The sequence below is a fragment of the Marmota monax genome, unplaced genomic scaffold (assembly GCF_021218885.2).
Source record: "Marmota monax isolate L192 unplaced genomic scaffold, Marmota_monax_Labrador192_F-V1.1 WCK01_AAM20220418_F8-fsc00012, whole genome shotgun sequence".
Taxonomy (NCBI): Eukaryota; Metazoa; Chordata; class Mammalia; order Rodentia; family Sciuridae; genus Marmota; species Marmota monax.
The window spans coordinates 25,097,939-25,117,737 of record NW_026695227.1 but is presented as its reverse complement, the minus strand read 5'-3'; the positions used below and the strand labels follow the sequence as shown (position 1 = coordinate 25,117,737).

The window sequence follows — 19,799 nt, the reverse complement described above, 5'->3', positions numbered from 1 at the left end:
TGAAATTTCATCATCAAAAGTAACAAAATGTGTAGAATTTTTCTCATAAAGGCTTTGTTTATTTTCCTTAGATTTAATGTAACCAATGGTTCTTTAAATAGGACTGTCTACCTTTGATCCAGTGCAGATTCCTACACAGAGGAATTTCTTTTTTAGAAAATAAATATAGAATGTTATTTGTTCTTCACTGAATTCAATATAATATATAAAGGCTGTTAAGCTGGTTCACATATACACAGAAACATGTAACTGATTTTGCAATAATCCCTTCAAGATTGCTTTTTCAGAGGGGTATTGTATTTATTATAAAGTTTATCTGTAAGTCAACTGTGTGCTTTTGGTACAGTTCCCTGGACGTCAAATACATTTTCCCCAAAAGGTTATTGTTCCACTGAGAAGTATAATGCTAGTAAAACAAGAAGAGAAGAACTTGATTATTATAGAGTTTTATTACTGTAAAGTTTTAAATATTATATATTCTCTTGAAAATTAAAAATAAATAGCATAAATTTTACCATTTACACACTTTATAAACATTTTCCAAATTTGATTCTGATTAAGGTCCTGTTAAGGCAGAAATATGTATTGATTTTATTATGCAGTTTAGGAAACTTTTGTGTCACACCACAAAGTAATTAATTAAGATAAGTTGAACTGTTTGAATACCTAAATTCTCTTGTCTTTTTACAACCACATTATTGTAGACATCGTGCAATTTTAATTTAAAAAGCAACAAATTATGAATATATACTATACTGTTGTTTTGTATGTTATGTGTATATTATACAAATAAATATGCAAGTATTTAATGGGCTTATATTATTACCCATCAATGGGAGAGAGAGAACAAGAAAGGGCATGAATAGCAAGGGAGATGATAGGAATATCATTCAGAGAAGCTGATATTCACTTGTATTTCAACAGTGATAGAGTGCCTCTTTACAAAAAGATTGAGACAGCTGTATAGAGAACAGCGTAGTCATTGCATAGCCTTTTAGATTATTGACCCTAGAGTTAAAGCTTCGTTCATTTTTTCCAAGACAAGTGCAAATGGAGTGTTGCTGCAGTCCGTTGCTCTTTGTCTCCTTCTGCTGATGACCACAATTGGTTTAGCTGATCTATCTGGTTCGGGCATGATTTCATTCAGCCTGACCACTTCTTGTATATCCCTCCTGAAGCTCTGTGCTCCATAGGGGAAGATGACCCTTTCAGGCAGAAAAATGTAGGGTGAATTTATTCTAATATCTTTGGCTGACATGCTGAAGTTTACCTGCTTACAGAATAGATACCCAGTATAGCAAAATAAGGTTTATTTCTTTAATATTATTCTTACTGTGAATTTACAATTCCATTCTTTGAATTCAAAACAGGATTTTAATTTAAAAAGTTAAAAAATCATTTTCTGTACTTTTGGTTTGCTTTATGACTTCATGAGCAATATTTTATCCTTTTACAGCCTTATCTGATGCCCAAGGGAATTTTCTTTTAAATGGAAATTTTGTTGTAAGTATGTCAAAAAAGGAAATAAACATACAAGGAGCTATTTTTGAATACAGTGGATCAAACAACTCAATTGAAAGAATTAACAGTACTGATAGACTGGAAGAAGAACTTGTTTTACAGGTAACTCTTCAGTGGTCAGTAAGACTTCACTTTAATCATGTTAGTGATCTATACTGGTTAAATGCTTAACATTTATTATTAAAGATAGACATTATGTCTGAAGAATGTATCTTTTATAAGTTGTATGTTCCTTTATATCTTTATTGAGGTGCTATGTGTGGGTAATTTATATAACCCTGATGTACGCTATTCCTTCAACATCCCTATGGAGGAGAGGAGTGACCTGTTCACATGGGATGCACATGGACCATGGCAAGACTGTACCAAAATGTGTCAAGGTATGTTAGTATTAAAGAGATGGGGGTTTAACTGTGCATGCTGTTATCATTTAATTCCTTCGAGTTGGGTTGCCTATAGAATCCTCCTCCTTTCCATAAACATAACACACAGGCATACAAAAGTGTACAGTTTTATTTTCTTCTTCTCACTTTTCCTCTCACTCTTTTTTTTCTCTTACTCAACAGACCCTGTTTTTAAAACTCCCCCTTTCTACTTACTGTTCCTGGTACATTTTCACATTCTCATTCATCCCCCCCCTCCTTTTTTATTTTTATATATTTTTTGCAGTTGCAGAAATTTTCTCTAACTTACTTACTTCCTAGTGAAATACCTGCCCTCTCATCTACTGTCCTCCACACACTCTTTCTTAGAAACCTGTCTCCCTCTTTTAGTGTTGAGATATCAACCATTCTTTCATTTCCCTTCCCAGGCTCTGGGAAAATATATTTGTACTAGTGGCATGATTAACTGAAAGGAGCAGAGAGGAAATGGCAGAGAAATTTATAGTAGCGACAGCAAATAGAAAGACTAGAGTCTTTGTGTAATGTTTAATTTTGGATGCTTAGTTGTGTAATACCGTGTTCAATGCAGGACAATTATCTAGGGACTGCTTTGTTTTAGATTATTAATGAGACTGCAGATCTGCATTCAGGTTTTAAAGTCTAGTGGTTGCAAAAGAAGTATGAGTAGATATCTTAATTTAAAATAGTAATATAATAGTAATAAAATGGTAAATGCAATACTATATCTCTGTATGTATCAGAGATGATCACAGAAAAAGGTTATGAGGAGATTGAAGTGAGGTATATATAGAGAAGTTTATATAGAATGGAGAAGTCATTTTCATGGAGAGTAGAGAATGTTTAAAAATACAGGAGAGCAGCGGTCAGATGAAAGGAAGCTTAGAACAGTATGGAGATGATCCTATAGGAGAAAGGAGGTGACCAGAGGCAGTGGCCCCAGATGATGAGAATGTGAGGAACAGTTTAGTTAACTGGTGTGACCAGATACCAAAGGAACTGTGCTGATTCATTGAGGAAGAGGCCCAACTGTGGTCCTGTTGCATTGGGACAGTGACCCACAGAGTGATTGTATGAGATCAGGCATTCCTGTGACTGCTTGGGCAGTAGTGTCTCAGAGAAGGGCTATGGTAGTAGATGACACCAGGTCAGCTGGGATAAATGCTAAAGTAGAAACCAGGGGCTTTGATAATGCAGAAGAAGGAAGGACTCACTTTCACAGGAAGGCCCTGGGTGTACTTTACAGGAGAGAATTGGAATTTGGGGAGCTGATATTCCAGTGCTGAGTGAATAAGCTGGTCTGTGGCCTTGGACATCGAGACCTAGGGGGACAAAGCCAAGCAACAGGTGAAAAAAGGCACATTCTTAAATGCAGTAGACACACCAAATAAAGAATAATACGATTCTGGGAGGTTGGGGAAAATTTGGTAAGAAGTGATGGGGGTGTCCAGACCAGGAGAACCACCTTAAAGAATCACGTGCATGAAAAAAAAGGAGCTATTAATTCTTTTACCACACAGAATGCTGTGAACATATTCCTTTTTTGTATAGGCTTTGGTTTCTCTCAAGATTCATTTCCTCAACTTTGTTTACTTATTGACTTATTTTTTAGTATGCTGAAAGTCATCAGTCCTCAAGATTTCTGTCAGTACTACACATTTTACTGGTATTAGAAGCATATTATCAGCTTTAATTTTCCTTCACATTTTTTATCTTTGTCTGTGACCCTCTTTTCTCTTGCACTAATTTGTTTGCATTGCTTTTTAGAGCTTTTATGTGACCATCACCTCAAGATGTCCCTCCTTTATTATCCTGGAAATTTCCTTCAACTTTCTCTTAGGCTGGATTCCTTGGTTTCTAAGTCTTACGAGTTCCTCTTTTTGATTTCCTTCCCTCATTAGGTGGACATGCTCCTCAGTACTTTGCTGAGAAAGAAAGGTAATGTTAGAGGCTTCCCATCTCTGAAAATTGCATTGTGTCATTCTCATTCTTGCTCAGTACTTTGGTACAAATTCTGAAACAGATGATTTCCCTTGAGAATATTGAAAGCCTTGTTTTATGACTGTTTCCTCAGCTTGCTTTTCAATTTCATGCCCTTGTATGGGGTATTTTCGGTTCTGGAAGTTTTGTGGATCCCCTCAATGCTAATACCTTGATGTTGGTGCTTCATTTGATTTTATTTATTCTGTATTTGCCTAGGTAATCAGGATGTCATTTCAATTTGGAAACACTGATTCTTTGTCTTGAAAAATTTAGTTCCATTCATTAATTTTTTTGATAATTTCCTCACACTCATTTTTCTCTTCTCTTTCTGAAAGTTTTATTATTTGAGTACTCAGCCTCTTAAACTGAGGATTTCTTTTCTAATTTCTTCTCTTCATTTCACTGTTTTGAGGTTTCTTCTCATAACTTTTATTTAATGGGTATAATATCTTCTATTAGGCCTCTGAGGGTATTAAGTGTAGTCTTTGAGTTTTCTTCTGCTCTGACATATTGGTTTTATTCTAGTTCTATTGTGTTTTTGTTTCTTTTGTTAGTGGATTTTTTAGAATTTCCAATGATTATTGGCTGTTTGTTCATATTTAGGAAGTACCAAGATGCTAATTGAAAGTTCTACATGTGTCAGATGCGTCAACCAGAGGCTTTGTTCTAGAATAACTGGATTGTTGAGAGGCTCTTTTGTTTGTCAGCAGGGTGAAGAACCAAATGTTGTTGTCAGTTGATCCTTTTTCTTGTTTAAACAGTTGCCCAAGAGAGGAATTCTCCCATCTCCTGACAGTCATGATGGGGTAGGGAATAATAGAAGACATTTTGGGGCCACAGTGGATGGAGATTTGGGGCTGGGATCTGTTCTTTCACTTTGGAGACTTACTTCATCACCCCATTTCAGTCTGCTGTGCTGTGGCTTCCCTGTATTGTGTCTTATTCCTTCAAGTTCTCCTTTCCTCGAGCTATGCTGTCTACCTGTGGCTAGTCCATGTGCTGTAAGTGTGAATTATTTACTGGATTTGGAAAAAATAATTTAAAATGTATTATTAATAATTTATAAATTGGTGCTATATTAAAATTCCAGATAATTGGATTAAATATAAATGCTATTAAAATTAATCTCAGCTGCCTCTCTTTACTTTTTAATGTGACTACTAGAAAATGCCAAGTGACACAGGTGGCTTCTGTTAGCCAGTGCCGCTCTTGGCTAGAAGGGTAGTCATCTAACTGTTCTTCATAAATACCTTTCAATCAATTATTAATTTTTCTGGCCTACACCTCACATCATTCACCTCTTCAGAGAAACCTGGTATCTTTGATTCCTGGACTTCTTTTGGATTTTGGATTTTGTGGCATGCACAGGCTTTTCCTTATTTACTCTCTACCTTCATAGGCTTAGGATTCTTATCCTTGACAGTCAAAAATCTATTCCCATCTGCTTTTCATATTTTAAAAAAAATCTTATCTTGCTTACTGTGTTTCCTTTTTTCCCTGTTCTTTTAGACATATGCCTTTTCAAAATTCTTTATTTTAAAGGGGGTTTGGGAAAGATTAGAGATAAACATATATGTTCATCTTCAGTCAACTGGCAGTACAAAGTGGAACTTTATAAACAGAAATTTGATCATGTCTCTGACCGCTTAAACTCTTTACTGTCTCTTCATTGCAGGAAATGTAAATTCAGACTATTCTGGCTGGTTATGACCATTTCTCTGAGTTTACTTTTGCTGTTATGCTGCATACAACCAACCACCAAACCTCAATGGATTAGAACGAAAGTTTATTTATTGCCCGTGTCATGTTTTGCTACTAATTGGTTATGGCTCTACTCCAACTTGTTACTGCAACCATTGTCATTTTTAAAAAACTTTTTAGGGACTTTACTTTGTAGAGCATCTTTAGGTTTACTGAAAAACACTGGATAGAAAGGCTGAATATTCTGCCTTGTCCCTTCCCTCTCTGTTCCCTCTGTGCATCCTTTACTCTCTCCCTCCATTATTAACATCTTATATTAGTTTGGCACGTGTGTATAATTGATGAGCCAATTTTTATGCATTATTGTCAACTAAAGCCTATAGTTTATATTAGGATTCATTTTTTGTGTTGTACATTCTATAGGTTTTGACAAATATATGGATGATGGTATCATCCAGTGAAGTTTTGCAGCCCTAAAAATCCCCTGTGCTCACCATTTCATCTTGCCTTCCTCCCCTACAACCTGTGACAACACTGATTTTTTTTATTGTTTTGTCAATGTCTTTTCATTCATGACTCCAGGCTGAAAGAGCAGCCCTTGCCTGAGAATCGCTGGAATAGGTCTCATCCACTTTAATTGGTCAGCATAAGGCTGATGCCAGTTGACAGACGGAAGTGATCTCCCACAGGAAGTTACTATGACATTGTAGCAACCAGAAATGGGCACTTCCCTTCATAAATAGGGAAAGCAAATACTGGGGAACAATAATATCATGTACCACATAGAATCAGCACTGTCCCTAGCCACTCAATTTCCCCCAATCTCTGTCTTGGCCCTGATGAATTTCTTTTTACTCTGTACTTGTCCCACCTTCCTTTTTCCTCTTCACTAAGCAAACTTCTCAATCATTTAGGATTCAGCTTACTTACTATAAAAAGTCATTCCTGACTAGATTAATATACTAGCATATCTTAGATGTGGTGTTGAAAATTTAGCTTTCTTACTTATATCCTTTAGGCTTTTAGTAGAATTAAATACTTAGGGAACTTCTACTTATGTAAATTCTCATTTCATTTTTAATTTTCATTTGATTTTGGTCAAGGTCTTCGTAGAAGAAAAATTATCTGCATACGTAAGAGTGATCATGTGATTGTGTCTGATCAAAATTGTGACCACTTGCCACACCCATTGTTTGTGACTGAAAAGTGCAATACAGACTGTGAACTAAGGTAAAAAGGAAATAATGTGTGATATAACTACTATATAAATGCAACGAAACTAATAAGTGAGATAAATATAAAACAGTGCCTAACACAAAGTGGACATATCACTAATACCCATCATCTGCCTCTATTATAAAATTTCAGATTCACTAATGTGTGGTGAAACTCAGAATTGTATCTGAATTTTTATTCATATTACTGGCTGAATACCAGTTACCCAGGTCCTACACTCTGTTAGAAAACAGAAGTCATTTTGCCTATAAAATAAATATAAGTAAACTCTTGTCTGAAAGCCGTGGTTTAAAGATCTAAAACAACATATCTGTAGCCTGATTCTGTAATTACCATTGAACTCATGAACCACTAAATTTATAAGTTTTATGGATTAGAGACTGTATCAATTTTCCTGGTATCTTAGTAATTAATCCATTGGGTACTAAGCAACATTATGGTAGATCATGGCAGGAAAGTTTGTACTTCTAATCTAAATTTCTTTTTTTTTTTTAGTGTATTTATATTTTTATTGGTTTTAGGCATATAATATATATGTATATACATGTGTTTTATATTTTGTAGTTAAATCCATCAATCTTTTGTTTTTATGTAACCTTTTTTGAGAGGGAATAGTGGGAATTAAACCCAAGGTGCTTTACCATTGAGTTCCACCCCCAGCCCTTTTTATTTTTTTTAATTTTTTTTTTTTACTTTCATCTCTTACTGTTTTTTTATTTTTTTTAATTTTTTATTGTTGGTTGTTCAAAACATTACAAATTTCTTGATATACCATATTTCACACTTTGATTCAAGTGGGTTATGAACTCCCATTTTTACCCCATATACAGATTGCAGAATCACATCAGTTACACATCCATTGATTTACATATTGCCATACTAGTGTCTGTTGTGTTCTGCTGCCTTTCCTATCCTCTACTATCCCCCCTCCCCTCCCCTCCCCTCCCCTCCCCTCCGCTCTTCTCTCTCTGCTCCCTCTACTGACATTCGTTTGTCCCCCTTATATTATTTTTCCCCTTCCCCTCACTTCCTCTTGTATGTACTTTTGTATAACTCTGAGGGTCTCCTTCCATTTCCATGCATTTTCCCTTCTCTCTCCCTTTCCCTCCCACCTCTCATCCCTGTTTAATGTTAATCTTCTTCTCATGCTCTTCGTCCCTACTCTGTTCTTAGTTACTCTCCTTATATCAAAGAAGACATTTGGCATTTGTTTTTTAGGGATTGGCTAGCTTCACTTAGCATAATCTGCTCTAATGCCATCCATTTCCCTGCAAATTCTATGATTTTGTCATTTTTTAATGCAGAGTAATACTCCATTGTGTATAAATGCCACATTTTTTTAATCCATTCGTCTATTGAAGGGCATCTAGGTTGGTTCCACAGTCTTGCTATTGTGAATTGTGCTGCTATAAACATCGATGTAGCAGTGTCCCTGTAGCATGCTCTTTTTAGGTCTTTAGGGAATAGACCGAGAAGGGGAATAGCTGGGTCAAATGGTGGTTCCATTCCCAGCTTTCCAAGAAATCTCCATACTGCTTTCCAAATTGGCTGCACCAATTTGCAGTCCCACCAGCAATGTACAAGTGTACCCTTTTCCCCACATCCTCGCCAGCACTTGTTGTTTGACTTCATAATGGCTGCCAATCTTACTGGAGTGAGATGGTATCTTAGGGTGGTTTTGATTTGCATTTCTCTGACAGCTAGAGATGGTGAGCATTTTTTCATGTACTTGTTGATTGACTGTATGTCCTCCTCTGAGAAGTGTCTGTTCAGGTCCTTGGCCCATTTGTTGATTGGGTTGTTTGTTTTCTTATTGTCTAATTTTTTCCTCCTCCTTTGATGATTGGTAACAGACCAATACTAAGAATGGTAACGATAAAAATCTTCCAGTTTTTCATTTTTTAATTTTTGCATTGTAGCAGGTTATATTCAGTATTGAAAGATAAGAATTTATATGTATATATATATTTTTATATACCTAGCCCAGTGGTAGAATTGCTTGTTTTAAGTCGCATAAAACACAATGAAATTCTTGAGAAGCTATCAGAAATGAACTCTGTGAATTCTGTGCTTCTTTATACTGGGATACTCATAATTTGGTTGCTTACTAGACTGTAATTGAGATAACTTGGCTATAACTAGCATTTTTGCTTATAATAAATATTTTCCCTGCAAACATGTCTAAATAGAGATTGGAATGAATTAATGAGGGAGTGTGATATTCTTTACAAAAACTGTTTTGCCAATTTTTAAGGACTATATCTTTATTGATGTATTCAGATTTCCAGATATTCTCTGTTCACGTATCAAAGTACTGTCAGAGGTTTTCAAACGGAGAGACTATTTGATTGACTAACATCAGACTAACTGATGTCTTCAGTTATAGTCTTAAATCTGCCACTAACTACTTGATTCATCTTGATCTAAACCCAATGTTTTCAAATGCTTTTGAAACTTGTACTTCCTTGGACATACCTCCAAAGTTACTATCAAGTGTCAGGATAATATCAGTAGATGTAGTGTTGATGCCCTGTCTCTAGCTTTAACTAGATATTTCATTTATATATATTTTGGAAGCAATTTAAGATTTAATGTGGAAAAAAGTACAATTTCTGATCAAAAGAGAAAAATTTTCAAGCATTGTACCATTGGAATAGATAATCTCTTTGAAGCTTCTTTTTTTTAAATCTGTAATCTGAAAGTTTGAGCTATATAATCTCTTGAAACTACATCTTTACGTCTTTTCAGGTTGCATTTCTGTTAGCTCTTAGAATTCTTAAAATTGAATTTCATGCATGAGTTTCTCTAAATTCACTTTTAAATTTGTGTTAATAGCACATTATCCTTTCTTTCTAGGTGGCACATCATTGGCAAAAGTGAATGTTCATCCCACTGTGGTTCAGGATACAGATCCTTGGATGTCCACTGCATGAAGTACTCCATCCATAAAGGACAGACTGTTCCAGTAAATGACCATGACTGCAGTGACCAAATTAAACCTCCTACCCGAGAGCCATGCCATGGTGACTGTGTCTTAACAAGATGGCATTATTTAGAATGGTCCCAGGTACAATAATTATTGGTTAAAGAAGGTTGTCTCCTTTTTCTTAACTGAATATTTAATTTCTCTGAAATACATATTTATAAACAATTTAATTTTTTTATCTCCAAAAGTCATCTTTTTTTAATTTCTTTTCTGTTTTTCTTTTTCTTTTCTTTTCTTTTTTTTTTTTAATCAGTGTTCTAGGAGTTGTGGAGGAGGAGAACGGTCTCGAGAATCTTATTGCGTAAACAACTTTGGCCATCGTCTTGCTGACAGAGAATGTCAAGAGCTGCCTCGAATGATTGTAGAGAATTGCAATGAATTTTCCTGTCCCATTTGGGTTGCTAGTGAGTGGAGTGAGGTAACATTAAAAACATGAGGCTTAGAACTATTATAAATTGTGTTAGGAAACTTTGCATCAAAGACTTTATAAAATTCACACATATTTAACTTTATCATTTAAAATATTTTTTGTTAAAGGCAGTAAAATTTTTAAAATGGCTATCCTTAAACTATTTACAGTTATTAAGTTATCAATAACATTTGCTGATGCCTAATCTACAACTATAACTATTTTTATAAGAAAGTGCAGTGGCCTGGGATATATACTTATTCTAAGGTTAATTTTGTATCTTTGTTTCTAGGACTAGTGGACATTTCAGTGATACTTGGGGAGCAGAAGTTAGGGGTGGTGGTTTTGCCCAGTGGATGTATGTAGAGGATTTGGGTTATACTGAACTTAGAAATGGTCTTACAACTGTATTTTAGTATGTAAATTGATCCTTGCATCATTTTGTAATGTATCGTGTTGACTTCTTACAGTGTCTTGTTACATGTGGAAAAGGATCAAAGCAGCGGCAGGTTTGGTGTCAACTGAATGAAGATCACTTGAGTGACGGCTTCTGTAATCCAAGTACCAAACCTGAATCTCTAAGACCATGTGAGCTTCACGCATGTGCTTCTTGGCAAGTAGGACCATGGAGTTCTGTGAGTATATGCAAAATTTTGACATTACTGTTAATTTTGCTGTGGTAAATATTTCAGCTTTGCTTTTGGATTCACTTTAGTTAAATGAGAGTCTTCAAATCTCATGTTTTTATTAGCTTTGATTAAACTATAAATATTTTCACATTCTGTGCTTACGTTGGCATCTTTACCATATTTAGAACAGGCATTGTTAGAATAGCCAACCAGGAAGCTAGAAATCTGCAAAGTGAGCAATGATCAGACTGGATGAGTGTGGATAGTGTATTATCCTGTGAAGATTACCAAAGTTGATGGAACCTTCTTACCTCTTTCTTCTTTATCTCTTTGAAATTTCTTCAGTGTATTAAGTGACATACATACACCAGATAGAGTTTGAAAGTATTTTGTTCCTATAATTATATTGAGTCTGCCTCCAAAATATCAGGCCTTTACTGATATTTTTTACATGATAACTTTTAAAACTATATTAACAATATACATTTTGTGAACTTCAGTATTTTAGTAATGTCTACATAAAGTATTTAAATAAGTAGGCATGATGATTGAATTTATTAATTTTAGGTCTTTTGAATCTGGTATAAAGTGCTTGTATAAGAAGATCTACTGAAAGTATATTATTAACTATATATTTATTAAGAAAATGGAAGTCTATGTAATTTTTGAAAAACAATGTTTTTTGATATCTATTTATCTTTATCTTTCAGTGCACAGCTACCTGCGGACTTGGGTATCAGATACGTGCTGTTAAATGTGTCAGCGAGCTCTTTAGTGCAGTATTAGATGACAGAGAATGTCAAGGGGCTAGTCGCCCAGGTGATAGGCAGGTAAAGGAAGCCTTTTTGTGGATTATAAATAAAAATATTTATTATTTATCAGGAGGATTGCTAACATGTTCAAATTATTTTTATATGTACTTTTTCCACTTAAACTTCTATGCCTTAAAAATGTGTGCATGAAATAGAATTTGTTATTCTTGGTTTTGAAATTCTTATAGCTTTCTTATGACATAGCTTACCCTTTATCTGCCATTGGATCATTCATTTAACTTGTGTCTTCCCATTTTTTGAACTGTGCTTGTATAACAAGATCTATTATTATGAATATTATGGACTTTTGAAGTGTGTTTTGCCTTTTTAAAGTGAAGCTCTGTACTTTCAGAATGTTTCAGCCTAGTGGTATTTTTGAAGGACTTTGCTCTTTCACTTTTCAACTATCAGATAGAATGATCCAAATATTGATATTCAGTCTTACTGTCCACTGCTAGCACTTGACAGTACTTTGAATTTTTCAAAATAAAATTCTTTACATCATTTATTTGTGACTTGGTATGCAACTATTGTTGAATTAGATATTTAATAGAGACAATGAAATGCCAGAATGAATTTAAATGTGGTTGATTAATTAAATGATATTCTTTGAGATCTGTTTTTCTTTTAAATAGGACTGTATAGTTACTCCCTGCCCAGTTGTCCCCAATGTTGGGGCTACTTCGTTACCAGCTGTTCCTATGGGAAAGGTAGCACAGTGGAGACATGGTTCTTGGACCCCAGTAAGTGAATTTATTGAAGTGATATAGTATTTCTTATGGAGGTCTTTAGACACCAGCAAAATGTTTGGGGCAGATTTTCTTAAGTTAATGTATGTATTCATTCTCAAGTATATTGATGGTATGGACCAAGTATAGGGTTTAGAAATAGGTCATTTAATAGCTAACTCATGCTCTGACTTTCAAGAGCCTGTGTTTATGTGCAGGAAATTTGAGCCTTTTATAGATTTTCTAATCTATAAAATGAGGATAATGATACTTATGTCACAGGTTGTTATAAGAAACATATGTGATATTAGGCATTTATCAACTTTTAGTTAAACTACGGACATTTTCATGTTAGTTTTCTGAACTGAAAGTTTTAATGTATTTTGAATTATCATTTGCTTTCATCTTAAATTTTAATTGTCTTTTAAATTATTTTAATGATATATTAAGATTCCCTTACATAGCATTTTTAATTTTGAAATATAACTAAGCATTTCAAAACATTATATTCATTCAAACTTTATATCTGTGAAATTTATGATCTAAACTGGAATATTTATTGCCCCATCTGTATTTGATTGAGAAATTATGCCAGGTAATGTTATTTCTAATTTATGTTTTCTCAAGAAACTTGATGTTTTAGAAATGTGAGTAACAGTTATGGTTAAGGAAAGTGGGAGAGGTACTATCTAACATTTCAATATTATTTGATTTCTTAAGTGCTCTGTGTCTTGTGGAAGAGGTAATCAAGCCCGCTATGTAAGCTGTCGTGACGCTCATGATGGAATAGCAGATGAATCATACTGTGCACACTTACCTAGACCTGCTGAAATATCTGTCTGCTTTAGCCCTTGTGGAGAATGGCAAGCAGGAAATTGGTCACCTGTAAGTATCCTCATGAAAAAATAGGAAGTGAAGTGTTTAAATATAATATATGATATTTTATATAATATCAATGAAGTATATTACATAGTAAATGTTGACTAAATTTCTGGTCAGTGTTCAGCATCCTGTGGCCATGGAAAAACAACTCGACAAGTTTTATGCATCAACCACCAGCAGCCAATTGATGAGAATTACTGTGACCCTGAAGTTCGCCCCTTGATAGAACAAGATTGTAACCTGTCCGCCTGCCCACCCATGTACAGCCACTTTCCTAGTTCTTCTGAGCAGCCAAGCCATTTCCCAGGCAGGCATTTTCCATTAACTCACAAACCCGAAGATAATCAAAATCAGGGGGTCCATCTGTCAATCAGAGGAAACCAATGGAGAACAGGACCATGGGGATCAGTAAGCTGTTCTTTATTGAGTTATATTATTTCTGTAATTTTGTTATATTTCAGCCCTTTAACAGATCTGTATATAATGACATCAAATGCTTTTAATGCTAAATTTATCTGAAGATCAATAGTTTAAATCTTAAATGGATTAAGCATTTTTGATGCAGACTACAACTCCCCAGAGTTCTTATTGAATTATAGACTAATGTGATATTATGATTACAAAGGAATGCACTTAAAAATAATCTGATTAGGGTCCATTATAATAAAAATAAGAGAAAACCCTTTAAGAAGTAAGACTACAAATGTTTATGAAAAAAATAAAACAAAAACTTACTGTGATAGACATGGAATAAACTAGGGTAAAATCATGGTAAACTACCAAAGATATGATTGTAGTTCATATTTTACATGATATTAATGATACAAATTAAAGAAAAATACCAAGGTAAAAATCAAGTGACTTAACACTGTTTTGTTTTTGTTTTTTAATTTCTTCCCAGTTAATCTTAAAACTTTAATTCCTTTTTACTTAACATTCAGGATGAAGGTGGAAGATTATTTCCTAATGCATAATTGAAAGTCCTACCTTTCATTGACAAATTTTAATGAAGCCCTCAGTAAAATTTAAGTGTTTTTGTCAGATTTTCATGATTCAAAGTTTGCTTTGGGTTGAGTCAAGGCATGATTTTTTTTTTCCCACCATGCAAATTCACATTGTGGAATCTGCAGTTCATGTGTGTTTCTATTTTCTTTTGGCCAGTGTTCTAGCAGCTGTGCTGGAGGTCTCCAGCGTAGGGTTGTGGTCTGCCAGGATGAGAATGGACAAAGTGCAAGTTACTGTGATGCAGCCTCAAAACCCCCAGAGTCAAAGCACTGTGATTCGGGACCTTGTCCACACTGGAACTATGGAAGCTGGGGAGAAGTAAGTCATAAGATTCCCCAAATTTGTGGAGAATTTTACATATCTGAAGACCTAAAGTAAAGTGCTTTTTGACATTACCTCATTATCCCATACTGCTGGATAATTTTACTTCACTATATATGGAAAGAAATATTTTTCTTAATTGAAAGATCAAAACCCTGTTCTTTTAATAGGTGTTCTCTCATTGTGTAAGTCACTCACTCATGAAGGAAAGCGTGTATTCCAGATTTGTAAATAGAACCTGCTATGCTACTCAGTATGTCTGTGAATTACTAATATCTTTCTAACTTTTGTACATTATTATTCAAATATCTTAGAAAATTGGATTGATGTAAACACAGAAAACAAGGTGGATATGCAGACTATATTTTACTCCTATTGTTTAGTCATTCATTTGATGATTTTTCTCCTTTAAGCTAGATAGTTGTCAATTATTAAGCACTTTCATCATGCCCTGGCGCTCTTTGGCACTGTAAATGTAAAGATAATTTCTAAAATGGTCACTTTGAATATTAATCCCACCCATATTTTGAATGGGAAAGAGTAAGAAGCAATGATGTATGTTAGTTTGGGATGAATAATATAAATCAGCTAATTTAATTAGTCAAATGTTTTTGCTTAATTGTTTTTATTACGTAATTTTCTTCATAGGGAATTTATTGGAAATCATTGCTTAAAGGCATACTTTTGGCTAGGTGCTAATAAACATCAAGTACATTTTTCATATATACTTTAATATTTTCCAAAATTAAGTAACTTTAGTATTACAGTATTAGTAGGTATATTCATTTTAAAAGTTTAAATCATAGGAAAACTATAAACAAATACAAACTTTTATCATTTTGGTATATTTACTGCTAGATTTTTGTTCTGCATAGGTTACAAAAACAGATTTATATTATACATGCTGTTTGCTGTCTGATTTTTATATAAAATGTATTAAACATCTATCCATGTTTATAAAATTTGACCTATCTCATTAGCTCTCATGGCTACATAATAATTCATTGATTATAATCCATACATTTTATAATTGATACTCTTTATTTAGGTAAATCAGTTTTGTTTCTGTCATAACCTGCAATTAGTATCTTATAGACTTCATACCTTATTGAAATATCTTCCTAATAAGTCTCAGAAACTGTCAGTTTTTATAATCATGGGATTAAAACTCTTAAATTCAGGGAGAAATGTTGACAATTAGAAATAATAAATGTTTAAGCTCTAGCATTACTAATTATATTTCAAGAATGAATAACAGTCTCTGTAAAGTTACATAGGCTTGATATTTCCTCTTCTTATTTTTAGTGTACACAAACATGTGGAGGAGGAATAAAATCAAGATTTGTAATATGCCAGTTTCCCAATGGCCAACTGTCAGAAGAGCACAACTGTGAAATCTTAAACAAGCCGCCTAGTGTGATACAATGTCATGTTCATGCCTGCCCTGATGATGTATCATGGCATCGGGGACCATGGAAATCGGTACGATAGTATTCTCAATCTTAATTTTGTTTTATTTTACTAGGTTTCTTTTACTTTAATTTCTTTTTTTTATAAATCATGAAATCTACACACTATGATTTCTGATTGTTTTTTAAAGCAGACCGTTTGCCTTCTTGGCTTATATTATTAAAATTGATAGTTGGAAGAAGGATTGATTCAATTTCAAGTACTGTAATATTTAATAGTTCTATAAGTATTTATTTTTATATGTGAAGTTTGAACCATAGCACTATTCCCATGGAAATATTTTTCTTCATTACATCTTTTGTTTGCCTTCACTATTTACATTTGTATGTAATGTTAACACTTTGCTTGTAACAATGGCAAATCAAGGCTATGTCTTGTTTGAGCATATAACTGTATGTGGCTTTTGTCTGTCAATGTCCAATAACTGATCCAAAACCAAATAACAATCTTTTAAAACTTGTTTTTATCATTGTTAAAACTCATTATTTTGTTTGGAAATGTGAAAATTTATATTAAAGAAAAGATAGAGAAATTTACTTACATAAAATAAATTAATTGTTTACAGTTTGTTACATCACAGAAAAGTATGATTTATATAATAATTTATATGAATATTCATTTTTCTCCACTGTGTGGAGTTACTGTGGTTTAGGAATATTTTAATTTTCTGTTTTGTTATTTTTTGGAGCCATAGACCAAACTCATAAATATTGCTCATGAATGGTTTATTTTCTCTAGTTGTTTTCAGATATCTAAACTCTGAAGAATATTTAATACATAAGTATATTGAATTAGTTTTTTGGTCACTTCTGATTTTTTAAATCGTGGACAGCTAAGTTCATTTCTTTCAGATGAAAAATTGATTTGAGTCTATAATATATTTATAATTGTATTTATGAAGTTAAATCATATTTTATTTAGAAAATAATCATAACTGCAGTTTTACAACTAACCCTTTTTTATAATTTTTTATTGGTTCTTTTTAGTTATATATAACATTAGGATTCATTTTGACATAATTGTAAAAGCACAGAATACAATTTTCTCTAAATCAGTCTCTAATACTTCCCCTTTCCCTCCTCCCTCCCTCCTACTGTTCTCCTCCCTCTAGTAACCTTTCTGCTATTTACTTAGAACATTTTTTTTAAAATTAGTGCCTTGTGGATATACATAATGGTGAGATTCACTGTGGTTTATTCTTATATGTACTTAGGAACTTTAGGTCAGATTCATTCCTCAATTCTTCCCTTATCCAGTCTCTCCTCCTTCCCCCTCATTCTCCTTTCTTTACTTCACTGATTTTGCTTCTAGTTTGATGGAATACCCCTTCCCTGCCTTCCCCACCACCACCCCTTATTTTGTATTAGCTTCTGCATATCAGAGAAAACTTATTCAACCTTTGACTTTCTGGGTCTGCCTTATTTTACTTAGCACGATAGTCTCCAGTTTCATCCATTTACCAGCAAAGGCTGCAATTCATTCTTCTTTATGGTTTAGTAATATTCTGTTGTGTATATATACCACATTTTCTTTATCCATTCATCTCTTGAAGGACACCTAGGTTAGTTCCATTGTCTGGCTAGTGGGTGTGTTGCAATGCTGATTTTATATCTTTGATATCAAGCAGTGGGATAGCTGAATTATATGGTGGTTCCATTCCTAGTTTTTTAAGGAATCTCCATACTGATTTCTAGAGTGGTTGCACTAATTTTCAGTCACACAAGCAGTGTATGCAAGTATCTTTTTCTCCACATTCTCACCAACACTTGTTATTGTTTGTATTCTTGATAATTGTGATTCTGACTGGTAGAAGATGAAATCTCAATGTGATTTTGATTTGCATTTCCCTAATTGCTAGAGATGTTGAACATTTTTTCACATATTTGTTATATTCGTCTTTTGAGAAGTGTTTTTTTCAGTTCTTTTGTCCACTTAGTTGGATTATTTAGGTTTTTTTGTTGTTAAGTTTGTTGAGTTCTTTTTATTTAAAAAATTTTATTTTTAGTTGTAGATGGACACAATAACTTTCTTTTATTTATTTATTTTATGTGGTGCTGAGGATCAAACCCAGTGCCTCACATGTGCTAGGCTTATGCTCTACTAGTGAGCTATAACCCCAGCCCTGTTGAGGTTTTTTTTATGTTTTTTATTATTTTTTTTAATTCTGAATATTAATCCCCTGTCTGGTGAGGAAGTGGCAAAAATCTTCTCCCATTCTGGAGGCTCTCACTTCATTGATTAATTTTTTTCCTTTGCTGTGAAGAAGCTTTTTAATTTGATGGCATCTCATTTATTGATTTTGGTTTTATTTCTTGTGCTTTAGGAATTTGTTAGGGAAGTAAATGTTTGAGTGTTGGATCTACATTTTCTTCTCTCAGTTGCAGAGTTTCTGGTCCAATTACTAGGTCTTGATCCACTTTGAGTTGAGGTATAGGGATCTAGTTTCATTCTTTTACATATCGATGTCCAATTTTCCCAGCACTATTTGTTAAAAAGACTATATTTTCTCCAACATATATTTATGGCATCTTTGTCTAGTAACAGATAACTATATCTATGTGTTTGTCTTCTATTCTATTCCATTGATCTTCCTGTTTGCTTTGGTGCCTGTATGATGCTATTTTAGTTATTATAGCTTTGTATTATAATTTGAAGTCTGGAATCATGATGCCTCCAACATTTATTCTTCTTCTTCAGGATTCCATTGGCTACTCTGGGCCTCCTACTTTTCCAAATGAATTTTAGAACTGCTTTTTTTCTAGTTCTGTGAAGAATGTCATTGGTTTCTCGGTGGGGATTGCATTGAATCTGTACAATGGTTTTACAGTATGACCATTCTGACAATATCAATTCTGCCGATGATTCAAGAACATGGGAGGTCTTTCCATCTTCTAAGGTCTTTAATTTTTTTTTCTTCAGTATTCTATGCTTTTCACTGTAGAGGTTCTTCCCTTTCTTGGTTAGATTAATTTCAAGTATTTTTAAGGTTATTGTGAATGTGATAGTTTTCCTAATTTATGTTTCATCAGATTCATTATTGGAGTATAGGAAAGTGTTGATTTATGTATGTTGATCTTGTGTTCTGCTACATTACTAAATGTGTTTATCAGCTCTAAAAGTCTTCAGGTGCACTTTTTGGGGTCTTCTAATTATCAACCAACAGAGATTATTTGACCCCTTCTTTGCCTATTTGTATCCCATTAATTTTCTTGAATTTGCCTGATTGTTCTGGCTAGAGTTTCAAGGACTATGTTGAATAAGAGTGGGGAGAGTGTACATCCTTGTCTTGTTCTTGTTTTTAAAGGAAATGCTTTCAGTTTTTCTCCATTTAGTATAATGTTGGCCTTGGATTTGTCATATATAACCTTTACAAAGTTGAGGTAAATTCTTTCTATCCTGGTTTCTCTAGTGTTTTAAACATGAATGAGTGATGTACTTTGTCAAATGCTTTTTCTGTATCGAGGTAATCATGTGCTTCTTGTCCTTGATTTTATTTTTGTATTGAATCACATTTATTCATTTGTGTATGTTAACTCAATCTTGTATCCCTGGGATAAAGCCCACTTGATCATGGTGTACTATCTGCTTAATGTGTTTTTGTAATGTGGTTTGTCAGTTGGACATTATTGCACTAAGTACATGTATGATTATACAACTGGTGTGATTCTACAACATGTACATCCAGAAAAAATGAGAAGTTATACTCCATTTATGT

At 33.7% G+C, this 19,799-nt stretch overlaps 1 protein-coding gene across 1 annotated transcript in view; it reads left to right on the top strand.

Moving 5' to 3' along the window:
* Adamts20 (ADAM metallopeptidase with thrombospondin type 1 motif 20) overlaps nt 1-19,799 on the top strand; it is a 165,207-nt gene that overhangs the window by 68,309 nt on the left and 77,099 nt on the right. The window contains exons 17-28 of the mRNA XM_046436199.2: nt 1,457-1,623; nt 1,772-1,901; nt 6,710-6,836; nt 9,699-9,909; nt 10,082-10,246; nt 10,708-10,872; nt 11,577-11,696; nt 12,314-12,421; nt 13,127-13,291; nt 13,406-13,696; nt 14,450-14,611; nt 15,920-16,096. Coding sequence (XP_046292155.1) covers nt 1,457-1,623; nt 1,772-1,901; nt 6,710-6,836; nt 9,699-9,909; nt 10,082-10,246; nt 10,708-10,872; nt 11,577-11,696; nt 12,314-12,421; nt 13,127-13,291; nt 13,406-13,696; nt 14,450-14,611; nt 15,920-16,096 — 1,988 coding nt within the window. The remainder of the gene's footprint in view (nt 1-1,456; nt 1,624-1,771; nt 1,902-6,709; nt 6,837-9,698; nt 9,910-10,081; nt 10,247-10,707; nt 10,873-11,576; nt 11,697-12,313; nt 12,422-13,126; nt 13,292-13,405; nt 13,697-14,449; nt 14,612-15,919; nt 16,097-19,799) is intronic.